The sequence below is a fragment of the Colobus angolensis genome, unplaced genomic scaffold (genome assembly GCF_000951035.1).
Source record: "Colobus angolensis palliatus isolate OR3802 unplaced genomic scaffold, Cang.pa_1.0 Scaffold203, whole genome shotgun sequence".
Lineage (NCBI taxonomy): Eukaryota > Metazoa > Chordata > Mammalia > Primates > Cercopithecidae > Colobus > Colobus angolensis.
In genome coordinates this window covers 1626295-1639156 of record NW_012115189.1, presented here as the reverse complement: position 1 = coordinate 1639156, position 12862 = coordinate 1626295, and the positions used below count along the sequence as shown (strand labels likewise).

The following is a 12862-nucleotide window of genomic DNA, read 5'->3' as shown; positions in this document are numbered from 1 at the left end:
TTTTGAGACAGGGTCTCACTTTGTCCCCCAAGCTAGAGTACAGTGGCACAATCTTGGCTCACTGCAGCCTCCACCTCCCAGGTTCAAGCGATCCTCCTGCCTCAGCCCCTGAAGTAGCTTGAGACTAAAGGTGCACACCACCACACCCGGCTAATTTTTGCATTTTCTGCAGAGATGAGGTTTTGCCATGTTGCCCAGGCTGGTCTTGAACCCCTGGTCTCAAGCATTCCACCCTCCTCTGCCTCCCCAAGTGCTGGGATTATAGGTGTGAGCCACTATACCCAGTGTGCATTTATAATGTTTAATGGAGTTCTCTTTTAAATATTTTAAATACTGTCTTTGTCTGCTTTGTGTTGCTGTAAAAGAATACCTGAGACTGGGTATTTAAAAAAAATATTTTTTTGGCCAGGCGCAGCGGCTCACCAGCGCTTCGGGAAGCCGAGGCGCGCAGATCACAAGGTCAGGAGTTCAAGACCAGTCTGACCAATATGGTGAAACCCTGTCTCTACTAGAAATACAAAAATTAGCCAGGCGTGGTGGCATGTGCCTGTAGTCCCAGCTACTTGGGAGACTGAGGCAGGAGAATCGCTTGAACCCTGGAGGCGGAGGTTGCAGTAAGCCAAGATTGCACCACTGCACTCCAGCCTGGGTGACAGAGCGAGACTCTATCTAAAAAGATATATATATATATATACACACACACACATATATATATATATATTTGGCTCACAGTTCAGCAGGCTGAGAAGTTCAAGGGCATAGCCCTGGCTTCTTCGAGGGCTTTCCTGCTGCATCACATGGCAGAGAAGGTCTAAGGGGAGGCGGACACATGTGAAGAGAGCAAAATGTGAGGAGCATCCTGGCTTTATAACCCACTCTCGAGAAATAATCAATTCCTGCAAGAACTAATCCTGTCTCTTGAGAGCCACAGCTCACTACCAGGAAAACAGCACCAAACCATTCATGAGGAATCTGCCCCCACAACCTAAGCACCTTCCACTAGACCCCGCCTCCCATCACCACACTGGGGATAGAATTTCAATATAAGCTTTGGTGGAGATAAACCACATCCAAACCACAGCATATAACCAGGACAAGGAAAATATTTGGAATTAGAATTAAGCTATTGTATTCCAGTGTTTTAGCAAACCAGTTATACCCTTCAGCCTACAAAACTTTTACCATACTAATGTGAATGTTAGGATATCCATGCCTCATGGCATGCAACCCATCTACAGGTACCCTAAGGCAGGCATTAAAGGCAAGAGAAAGAACCAAAGACAATGGAGTCTCAGCCATTTGACCTAGATTGCCATCATGGGTTCTGTCCAAATAGGACTACCTGGTTATAGAAACTCTCTACCACCTCAAATTCTGAAAAATAAACTGGCATTTCATTTAAAACATGGATCTGGAACCTTGCTGATCCATTTGGTCACACAAAATTTTTAGTCAGAGATTGCATGAATTAGTCCCTTTCCAGGCTCAAAGTTCTTACATATGAAATAAGTTTGACTAGACTAGATCTCCAAAACTTCACCAAGAACAATGCATGGAGCTACAATTGCCTCTGCTTAAATTCTTGGGACCTGAAGATTCTAATTTGCACACTTGATTGAAGTTATACTTACCCTGGCCTGCTTAACTTAACTCTTACAAAGTTCTAGGGCAATGCCTCAGTACCAGACTGATTCCTTTGTTTTTTGAATATGGAATGCTTTATGAATCTGCACGTCATCCTTGTACAGGGGCCATGCTAATCTTCTCTGTATTGTCTACATTTTTAGTATTATGTGCTGCCAAAGCGAGCACTCCTTTGTTGTTTCTTAAACAAGCTGCCTTCCATTTCTATCATGTGTTCCTCTTTATATTAGTCCTGGAGTTTCTAGTTATCCTGTCCAGAAAACAGCAGTCTTTAAGGTATATGGAATCAAATGACATTACAAATAAGATTGTTTTTACAAGATCACTGTTTTTTAACAATGTCTTCCAATCCCATGAGATTAAATGCTTTTATGTGATAGGAACTCCCAAATTTACATCTCTAGCCCCGACCTCTCTTCTGAGTTCCAGACCCATTTAATCCAACTGCCCATTCTCCATGCCCATTTGGATGTCTCGAGACACTAAAAACTTTACATTATTCCTACCCAAAGTCAAACTGTTGATATCTTCTTCCCCCAGATCTGTTTTTCCTGTCTCAGAAAAAAAAAAAAAACTACCCAATTGTTTATACTAGGAAACATAGATATGCTTCCTGATACCTCCCTTTCCTTCACCTACTATAGTTGATCATTATTATTCATGGACTGTATGGGTGACTTCTCTTATTAAAATGTATCTGTAACCCCCAAATCAATGCTTGTAACACTTTCAGTCGTTGGCAGACACGCACAGAGTGGCAAAAAATTTGACTCAATTCACCAAGCATGCACATTCCTGGCTGACACCGAACAAGTTAACATTCTGCCTTGCTTCAGCTTTCAGATAATAAACAAGTGCAATCTATTTAGTGCTACATTTTTTGCATTTTTGTGCTTTGTGTTGGTGATTTTGTTTAAATGGCTCCCAAGCATTGTAGGGCTGACGCGCTGTCTGATGTTCCTAAACATAGGAAGGATATCCTATATGTTATGGAGAAAATACATGTGATAGATAAGCTTTGTTCAGGCATGTTATAGTGCTGCTGGCCATGAGTTCAATGTTAATTAATCACTAATATACATTAAATAAAGTGTCTTTAGACTGAAGCACACATAAAACAAGGTTATTGTATTGAATTAATTGACAAAAATGTGATCAGTTGCTCACAGGAAGCTACCCTATATATCCCCTAGGAGCAGGGGTTTAGTATTCAGTAGTTTAGTGTTGGTGGTGACTTTATAGAACATAACTACTGTGATTAACCAGAGCTTACTATGTATCCAAACCCATCACAAAGTCCTACAGATTCTACTGCCAGAGCATAACTCAAATCCATTAACTTCTCTTCGTGACCTGTGCTGTCATCCTAGGTGATTATCTCTTGCCTCTATTACGTTTCCCTACTTCCAAATCATTCTCAAAGAGGTCAAAGTGACTCTAAACATGGGTTCTATGTTAGTTTGTGATTTAAACCATTTAATGACTTTCTTTTCTTTTTCTTCTTTTTCTTTTGAGACGGAGTCTTGGTCTGTCACCCAGGCTGGAGTGCAGTGGTGCGATCTCAGCTCACTGCAACCTCCGCCTTCTAAGTTCAAGCAATTCTCCTGCCTCAGCCTACAGAATAGCTGGAATTACAGGCATGCGCCACCATGCCCGGCTAATTTTTGTATTTTTAGTAGAGATGGGGTTTCACCATGCTGGCCAGGCTGGTCTCCAACTCCTGACCTCAAGTGATCCACCTGCCTCAGCCTCCCAAAGTGCTGGGATTCTCAGCCTCCCAAAGTGCTGGGATTATAGGCGTGAGCCACCGCTCCTGGCTCCATTCAGTGATTTTTCTAATGCACTTCAGATTAAATCTAAAATCCTTAACAGGCCGGTACTACTACTGTGATACCCTGATGACCTCTCCTGCTTCATCTCAGCACCAAAGTCAAGGACTTTTCTGCCTCAGGGATTTCAAACACACAGTTCTCTGCCACCTCTCTGCTCTTTTCTTGCCTGAAGTCTACTCAATTGACAGGTCTAGGTTTAAATGTAACTTCCTCAAAGAGGAAACCCTCTAATCCAAATGCAGGCCCTCTATTATGTGTGTTTGTAGCACCCTCTACTTTTCCCCCATAACATCACCTATTTATTATTTAATATTTGGTTCTTCAATAGACTATAAGTCCATGAGGGCAGAACTACACCTTTTTAATTTGCAGTGTTCTAGTGAAAACACCAGAACAGTGTTGAGTATATAATTGACATCTGATAGGTATTTTCTAAATAAATAAATGAATGCATGAAACTATCCCATTATATCTTATTAACAATACCTTGAAACGACTTAGAATGACTATTTGCTTCCAATGTTTGGAAGGAATGAAACACAGATTTGAATATGGCAGTGATATGTTATTATATAAGTGAACCATAATTATAACCAAAACACGGTTTCAGGTGCTACTTTGCTAAGTTTCTGCCCCCGCCTCCCACTCCCATATAATATATGTACTTACTTTATATAATATATGTACTTACTTTAACAATTAGCCAAGACTATTCACTAAGCAAAGAACATTACTGAGCAAACAGCATCAGAGACCATACTAAATAAACAAACTCAAATGGACTGCTCTATAATGAGGTTAAGCTTTGCACAGTTCCAATAAAATTGAAGTTCTAGTATATATTTGTATCAACCCTATAAAGTTATTATACATCACAGTGTAAAGAATGGGCAAAAAGGAAGAAGCTTTTACTTCATTTAATCATAGTTTTAAATGAAGTTTAATGGGTTTTTTTCCATTTAAATAGTAATTTATTTTCCTTTCCCTGTATTCATTCTCCAGAAAACTCAAATCAACATTGAGCAAATGTTACTAATTTTTACATTAACTGTGCAGTATTTTTCTGGAAATATGGGGGAAATACATTATTTTAATCATCAAGATCTAAGTTCTTCTAATTTTTTTTTTCTTGTTCTGAGACACCGTTTTGCTCTGTTGCCCAGGCTAGAGTACAGTGGTACAATCATGGCTCACCGCAGGTCCTTGCAAGCTCAAGCAATCCTCTCACCTCAGCCGCCCAGGTAGCTGTGACTACAGCCACACACCACTACACCCAACTAATTTTTTTATATTTTTGTAGAGATGGAGTCTCACCATGTTGACAGGCTGGTCTCTAACTCCTGGGCTCAAGAAATCCTCCCACCTTGGCCTCCAAACTGCTGGGATTACAGGTGTGAGCCATCACACCTGGCCAAGATCTAAGTTCTTAATTTTTCTCCTCTGAAAAGAAAGTTCAAGTTCTAAACCTTTAGTTATTTCTAATATAATTCTTCCACAGCCTCCCATAATATCCTGAAATTGTCATCCTTTCTGTGAGATGATAAAGTCTTCTCTAACTTGAAAGCAAAGAAAAAAGTCTAATTTCATTTTTTTAGCTCTACACAATTATTTTAACATTATATGGGAAAGAATTTTCAAGCAAATATAAATTCAAACATGAATCAACTTTGGTTTCCTGTGCATATAACAAATTATAACACTTTTGTGTAACAATTATTTTCTGGTATTTAGAAGCCTCTCCATCACAGCACTTACATCCAACCTGTGTTTTAACAGACTACATAACATCCTGTTTGCCTTTCATCTACTTACTCTTTTTGAATTACTGATTTTAATGTGTGTACAAAGAAATGACAACACTGAGAGTACCTGGAAAATATTTTACTTTTTTGCAAACACTAAATCTAAAAGACCATTATAAAGCTCTAGCCCCTTTCATTTGCGGCTCCTCTTAACTGTTCATATCACTCTTAATGGCCCATAGTCTGGCCATGTATTTTATTCATCTGTTAGATATGAGTTCTAAATTTCTCTTCAAAGAATCAATATGTCAGTATGTTCAATTCTTCGCCTTCTACTTTTAAACTTAACTTCTTCATAAAGCAACCTTTTCCAATTACCCTCTCCACACTGACTCATTCCCATTACCTGTTCCACCCTGACTCATTCCGATTACCTGCTCCACCCTGACTCATTCGGATTACCCTTATTCCGATTACCTGCTCCAACCTGACTTATTCTGATTACCTGCTTATTCTCCACCCTGACTCATTCTGATTTCCTGCTCTGCCATAATCATTTTTCCCGCCAAACCACTTACCCCGTCACTCTCTTTAAATTAGCCAATTGGAATTAGTTTAGCCTGTGCAGTCTAACCCTAGCCAACAGGGGACTGACACAGCAGCAGGGGCCACATGTGTCAGGAATAAGACCCCCTTTTCCTCCCTTGTCCAGGTGTGTGCTCACCATTGCTCCATCTGTGAGGGTGCACCCTTCTATAGAAGCAAACTGCCTTGCTGAGAAGAAAAAAAGAAAATTTTATATTCAAGTGCTATTTCTTTTGTGGCACCAAAACTTTATAACAATTTGGGGGCTCATCTGGGATTACATTCCCCTCCAGGGGCGGTCTCTGGTTCTCTCTCGTGAGAACCAGAGACTTTGTGGCAGCCTCAGGGGTGAGAAATCAGGACCCACCCAGTGTGAGGAATAACCCGAGCTCTCAGCAATGCAGAAACTGGTCCTCAAATCAAGCGGATATGGAGTGCATGGTAGCTCTTTTTCAAGATTCCACTGCCTGGAATAACAAATTGTGCTCTCTTTTTCTCTGCTATTTCCTTAAGTCCAATACCCTGCAGGTCAGCCCCCAAGGGCTATCCAGCCTCCATCTTCCAAAACCAATTTTACCTCATGTCTCTAACGACAAGGGGAAAAATTTGGCATTTCTTGGAGACTTAACAGGGTGAAGTCTGGCACTTCCAAGAGCTGACCCATCAATCTGCTCTTATTCATCCCTGAGCGGATGTATGGTGGTATTATGGAGGACCTTAACTGGACACTCTGCCAAATAATTAGAGCAGTACTTATGCTCTAGTTCAACTGGCTATCCCTTTTATTCTGGCATTTCATCAACCAGAGGAAGAAAATATGACACTGTAAAGTGACAGAAGCTCCTTATGGGTCTTTCAACTCTCATGTCTATTTAGACGCAATTGGAGTCCCATGGGGAATACCAGATCAATTTAAAGCCCGAAATCAAATAGCTGCAGGATTTGAATCAATATTTTGGTGGGTGACAATTAATAAAAACAGATTGAATAAACTACATCTATTACAACCAACAGTGATTTATTAACTACACTAGAGATGCTGTTAAAAGAACAGCTGAGCAATTAGGGGCTAACTGCCAGATGGCTTGGGAAAATAGGATAGCCTTAGACATGATATTAGCAGAAAGAGGAGGAGTTTGCATCATGATTAAAACTCAATGTTGTACCTTCATCCCAAACACCACCACCCTTAATGGATGTATAACAAAGGCATTGCAAGGTCTGACTGCTCTGTCCAGTGAGTCAGCCAGCAACTCAGGGGTAAATGACCCCTTTACAGGATGGCTAAAAAAGCGGTTCGGTAAATGGAAAGGAATAACAACCTCAATTCTTACTTCCCTCGCAGCCGTAACGGGTGTACTTATTCTTGTCAGGTGCTGTGTCATACCATGCATCTGTGGGTTGGTGCAGAGGCTCACAGAAATGGCACTTACTAAAACCTCCCTTAACTGTCCTCCACCTTATCGAGAGAAGCTTCTTCTTTTGGAAAATCAAGCAGAACTAAGCCAAGACATGTTAAAGAAGTTTGAAGAGAAAGAGCTGTAAAGAAAATGCAAGAGGAGGGGATTGTTAAGATATCAGTTCTAAATTTCTCTTCAAAGAATCAATGTTAGTATGTTCGATTCTTTGCCTTCTACTTTTAAAATAACTTTCTGGTAAAGCAACCTTTTCCGATTACCCTCTCCACCCTGACTCAGTCCGATTACCTGCTCCACCCTGACTCATTCCAATTACCTGCTCCACCCTGGCTCATTCCGATTACCTGCTCCACCCTGGCTCATTCCGATTACTTGCTCCACCCTGGCTCCTTGCAATTACCTGCTCCATCCTGGCTCCTTCCGATTACCTGCTCCACCCTGGCTCATTCCAATTACCTGCTCCACCCTGGCTCATTCCAATTACCTGCTCCACCCTGACTCATTCTGATTACCTGCTCATTTTCCACTCTGACTCATTCCGATTTCCTACTCTGCCATAACCATTTTCCCCACCAAACCACTCACCCTGTCACTCTCTTTAAATTAGCCAATTGGAATTAGTTTCGCCTGTGCAGTGTAACCCTAGCCAATAGGGGAACGACACAGTAGCAGGGGCCACATGCATCAGGAATAAGACCCCCTTTTCCTCCCTGGTCCAGGTGTGTGCTCACGATTGCTCCATCTGTGAGGGTGCACCCTTCTATAGAAGCAAACTGCCTTGCTGAGAAGAAAAAAAGAAAATTTTGTATTCAAGTGCTATTTCTTTTGTGGCACTGAAACTTTATTTATAACACATCTTTTTCATATTCCAACTACTTCAAGTGGATTAGTATAAGCCTTTTCAAGATCTAGAACCAATTTTCAACACTTTCACTGGATATCTTTCCCAAAATGATAGCCATGCTTGTAGCTGCATTATCAACTATCTCATCACATATTGCTGAAGCTGAAGCAATCACAATGTCTTGTAACATTTCAATATTTAAATGTAATGTGTCTGTTTCTACATAAAAGCCTACAGACAACACTATTCCTCCCTGCTTCCCTTCACTCACCAACACACATCTTGAAACCTGTATGACTTCTTAACTGCCCTAATGACTCAAATAGGTCCCCATCTCATAAATCTTTCCCCAAGTAATTTACCTATTAGATTTTATTTAATTTTCACCACCCCATATTATTTTCTCAAATTAAAAAAATGAAGAAACTGAAGCTTAAAGAGGTTACAAGTGTGTATGCAGCCATAGTCTTGGTCTAGGATTAAAATTAGATCTATCTCCTCCAATGCCCCTAATTCTTAACTCTCTCATACCACATCCTTAACTAAGCAATTCTTGTGTGATGTTTCTGATTCAAAACCCAGTGCTGCCACATATTAACAGTGTAATCTTAAGGAACCTCAGATGCTATGTTAATAAAACAGGGGTAAAGTACTTACCTTGAAAATGTGTAAGGAGTAAATGAGAAAACACGAAAAACACATAGCACAGTGCCTAGCACTTAACACAGGAAACACTCAAGAAATATTATTATTATATTCATCCAAAACACAAGTCAGTAATTTTTTCCTATAAGGGTCAAACAGTCAATATTTTAGGTTTTGCAAGCCAGTCAGTCTCCATTACACCAAAACCAGGGAGCAAGCTGGATTTGGCCCATGGGACATAGTTTGCCAACTCCTACTCTACTGCAGCGTTCTTCAACCTCAGCAGTACTGACGTTTGGGGCTGGGTAATTCTTTGTTGTGAGGCTGTCATGGGGATTGCAGGATGTTTAGCAGCATCCTTGGTCTCCACCCACTAGATGCCAGTAGCATCTCTCAAGTCGTGACAACTAAAAAATCTTCTGGGGGGCAAAATCACCCCTAGTTGAGAAACACTGGCCCAGAGCAATTAAACATATAAAGATGTAGCTTGAATTTTCTAACAAATACCCTCACCAGGTAGAAAAATAATTTAACACACTATAAGTATTTATACTCACTTAGCTAAAATTCCCACACTTAGCAATAACTTTATAACTTCTGTGATACACACGGCTGTGGTTGAAAAGTAGAGTTCTTTGTCTGATGTCCTTGTGTATCTTAAAGCTATGGTATAGGCTGCAGCCGTCACGGTCATCACTGCCAAGCAGTATAACTTGAATAATAAAGTGACATTGTCTGGAAAATACGTGCAACAAAGACATTACTTAGTAGACAATATATGTATATATAAGTTAATAAACTAGTTACAGCCCAAAAATACTTTCCAATTCCAAGCACAAAATATTTTCTAAAACTCATGTTTAAAAATTTTTTCAAAATGCTTGCCAATTACATGAGCACGCGCGCACACACACACACACACACCCACCCCATAGCTGACTTTAAACATCAGCCAATTAGGCATAAGTTTTGTTCCTGGGGAGTGCCCCAATTGCAAGACTATGTAGCATACTGATTCTAGTTTAGGATGTTATAAATCACATTATATATATATTGGTGGTGGTGGTGGGTTTTTTTTTGAGACAGGATCTCACTCTGTCCCCCAGGCTGGAGTACAGTGGCATGATCTCAGGTCACTGCAACCTCTGCTGCCCAGGTTCAAGCAATTCTCGTGCCTCAGCCTCCCGGGACTACAGGCGTGGACTACCACGGCCAGGTAATTTTTTGCATTTTTAGTAGAGATGGGGTTTCACCATGTTGGCCAGGCTGGTCTTTAACTCCTGACCTCAGGTGATCCACCCACCTCGGCCTCCTGAAGTGCTGGAATTACAGATGTGAACCGCCGCACCGGACATATATTTTAGGACAGGGTCTCACTCTGTCACCCAGGCTGGAGTGCAGTGGCATGATCTTGGCGTGATCTCGGCTCACTGCAAACTCCACCTCCTGGATTCAAGCGATTCTCCTGCCTTAGCCTCCTAAGCAGCTGGAATTACAGGCATCTGCCAGTACACCTAATTTTTGTATTTTTAGTAGGGACGAGGTTTCACCATGTTGGCCAGGCTGGTCTCGAACTCCTGACCTCAGGTGATCCTCCCACCTCGGCCTCCTAAAGTGCTGAGATTACAGGCATTAGCCACCACGCCTGGCCCCAGCACATATTTTAAATATTTTTATGATTACAAACTTGTGGATACAAAGCATGAAACCAACTGCAGCAATGTATATTCTAGATTTAAAGGCAGCAGAAAGAAAATAATTGAGAAATGAGTGGGGCTTAATATAAAACTTTATCACAATAAGAACTTACATCGAGCCACTCATTTCACTGCATTATACAAAACAATAATTCAAAACACAGGAAAAGAATATTAAGAACACAGCTCTATAAAACTAGAAATGCAGGAAACATACAAACACTCAAGAATTGCCTGCAAGTATATCTGAGCAGCAGCCATTTCAGGCACCAAAGCCTGTCCAGGACCTCTGGTAAAACCATAAGCACTGGGTACCAACTCTCCCTCCTACTTCCTTATTCCCAGACCTGCTCAGAATCTGCCATCACCCAAGGATCAAACTATTTCTACTTTCCTTACCCAACTCCCACCTATTGTCCAACAGTCCCCTTAAGCTCCATTCAAATCTTTAGGCTCAAGGTTAAACCGGGACCAGCAAATTTTTCTGTAAAGGGCCAGAAACAAATATTTTAGGCTTTCCAGAGCCATACTTTGACAACCCCAGGTTAAGAACCAGAAGGACACCAGGTGACTCCAGGCTGCTACTTTAACTACATTATATGCTAAGTACAATTTTGTTCACTGTTTTGGGAGCCTAATTACAACTCAAAGACTGTTTTCATAGGAAAATAAAACAGGAGTTTCAAATACATTATCTTTACATATGGTATGGTTGGAACTTCCAAGGAAACAGGTTCTTCAATATAAATATTTTCCCGAGTGAATTAAAGAATCTTTTCTGATTTGTCGGTAATTTTTAAAAATCATATCAGGTTTAAATAAAAGGTAAAACAGAAGAAATATTTTTCAACTGCTTAAACTTTCTTTCCAAAAGATCTGAGGAGCCAAAAATCAGTGTTTATAAAAAAGGAAGTGAAGGAGATCACTATAATACTTCCTTTGTTCTAAAACTTTGCTACACAAGGGAAAAAATATGACTTCAAAAATAAACAGCAATAACCTTTAATCAGTAGAAGAGAAGGCATTTCCCATCTTCTAGATAAGGGGTGAACAAACTATACATGTCACTAGTTTACATGAGGCCTGTGAACTCACAATGGTTTTGCATTTTTAAATACTTGATAAAAAATGTAGTAACATCTTGTGATACATGAAAATTGCATGAAATTCAAATTTTAGTGTCCATAAATAGGTTTATTAGAACATAGCCATACTCATTTGTTTCTAAGTTATCCGGACTACTTTTTTTGTCCCCTACAACAGCAGACCTGAGTAGTTATGACAAGAGACTATCCAGCCCTTTACAGGAAAAGTTTGCCAACTCATGTCCTAGATTATCAACATTTTCATAAATAACAGAGATTAGGACTGATAAACTAAAAAGTATTTTAGGTATTGTATAGGTTCCTGATTCCAAAAACAACATAGTGAATATTTAAACACTAAACCAAATTGATGGCCTACAAACATATTTTGACTTATAATATTGTCATTAACTTGAAAAAATAGCTTTTTGCATAGTGATATGGGAATATATATTATACTCTTGAAACTACTAGATCTAAGTGGAAGGGTAATCAAATTAAGTTTAGGTATGTGTGGCCGGGCGCGGTGGCTCAAGCCTGTAATCCCAGCACTTTGGGAGGCCGAGACGGGCGGATCACGAGGTCAGGAGATCGAGACCATCCTGGCTAACACGGTGAAACCCCGTCTCTACCAAAAAATACAAAAATCTAGCCGGGCGAGGTGGCGGGCGCCTGTAGTCCCAGCTACTCCAGAGGCTGAGTCAGGAGAATGGCGGGAACCCGGGAGGCGGAGCTTGCAGTGAGCTGAGATCCGGCCACTGCACTCCAGCCCCGGCGGCAGAGCGAGACTCCGTCTCAAAAAAAAAAAAAAAAAAAAGTTTAGGTATGTGCAAAACAGATTGGGCTTTGATATGGAATACCAGTTTTAAACGTATTTCAACTTTTAAATACTAAATGTTTTTAAGTATGATTTTTTTCTGGCAGTTTAACATCAGACCAAACTATTTCTTGTTCACTCCATTCACAAATTCTCCAGTATAAAATTTCAGTTATTAGTAATTTCAGTTATTTCAGGGTAATATCAAAAGTCCATATGTAATCACTTCAAATTGGGCAAATCATTCAAACCACACCCAATGCCAGTAACTATAAACCTAGCCGACAACTCAACTCGCAGTCACATCTTAACCCTGCATTGTTCCCTGCTTCTCACGAAGTTCTGTTTACTCCCACACAGTATTTGTGTGGAAATGTCCCCCAAAAGAAACTTACAGTTTCAAATTTTTTTCAGTTACGTTTTACTATAGTTTATGGGGACATTACTTGGAATACCTAAGAACTTAGAAATTCAGGAAGTCCCAGATAAATCTTTTGTGGATATTCGGAAGCTATGGAAACTGTAATTTTTTTTTTTTTTTTTTTTGAGACGG

General features: G+C 40.3%; 1 protein-coding gene across 1 annotated transcript in view; it reads right to left on the bottom strand.

Annotated features, from left to right (window-relative positions):
* SLC35A1 (solute carrier family 35 (CMP-sialic acid transporter), member A1) overlaps nucleotides 1-12862 on the bottom strand; it is a 42134-nt gene that overhangs the window by 27580 nt on the left and 1692 nt on the right. Inside the window, exons 2-3 of the mRNA XM_011941950.1 lie at nucleotides 9268-9445; nucleotides 2153-2195 (exon numbers count right to left, since the gene is read on the bottom strand). Of these exons, the coding sequence (XP_011797340.1) occupies nucleotides 2153-2195; nucleotides 9268-9445 (221 nt within the window). The remainder of the gene's footprint in view (nucleotides 1-2152; nucleotides 2196-9267; nucleotides 9446-12862) is intronic.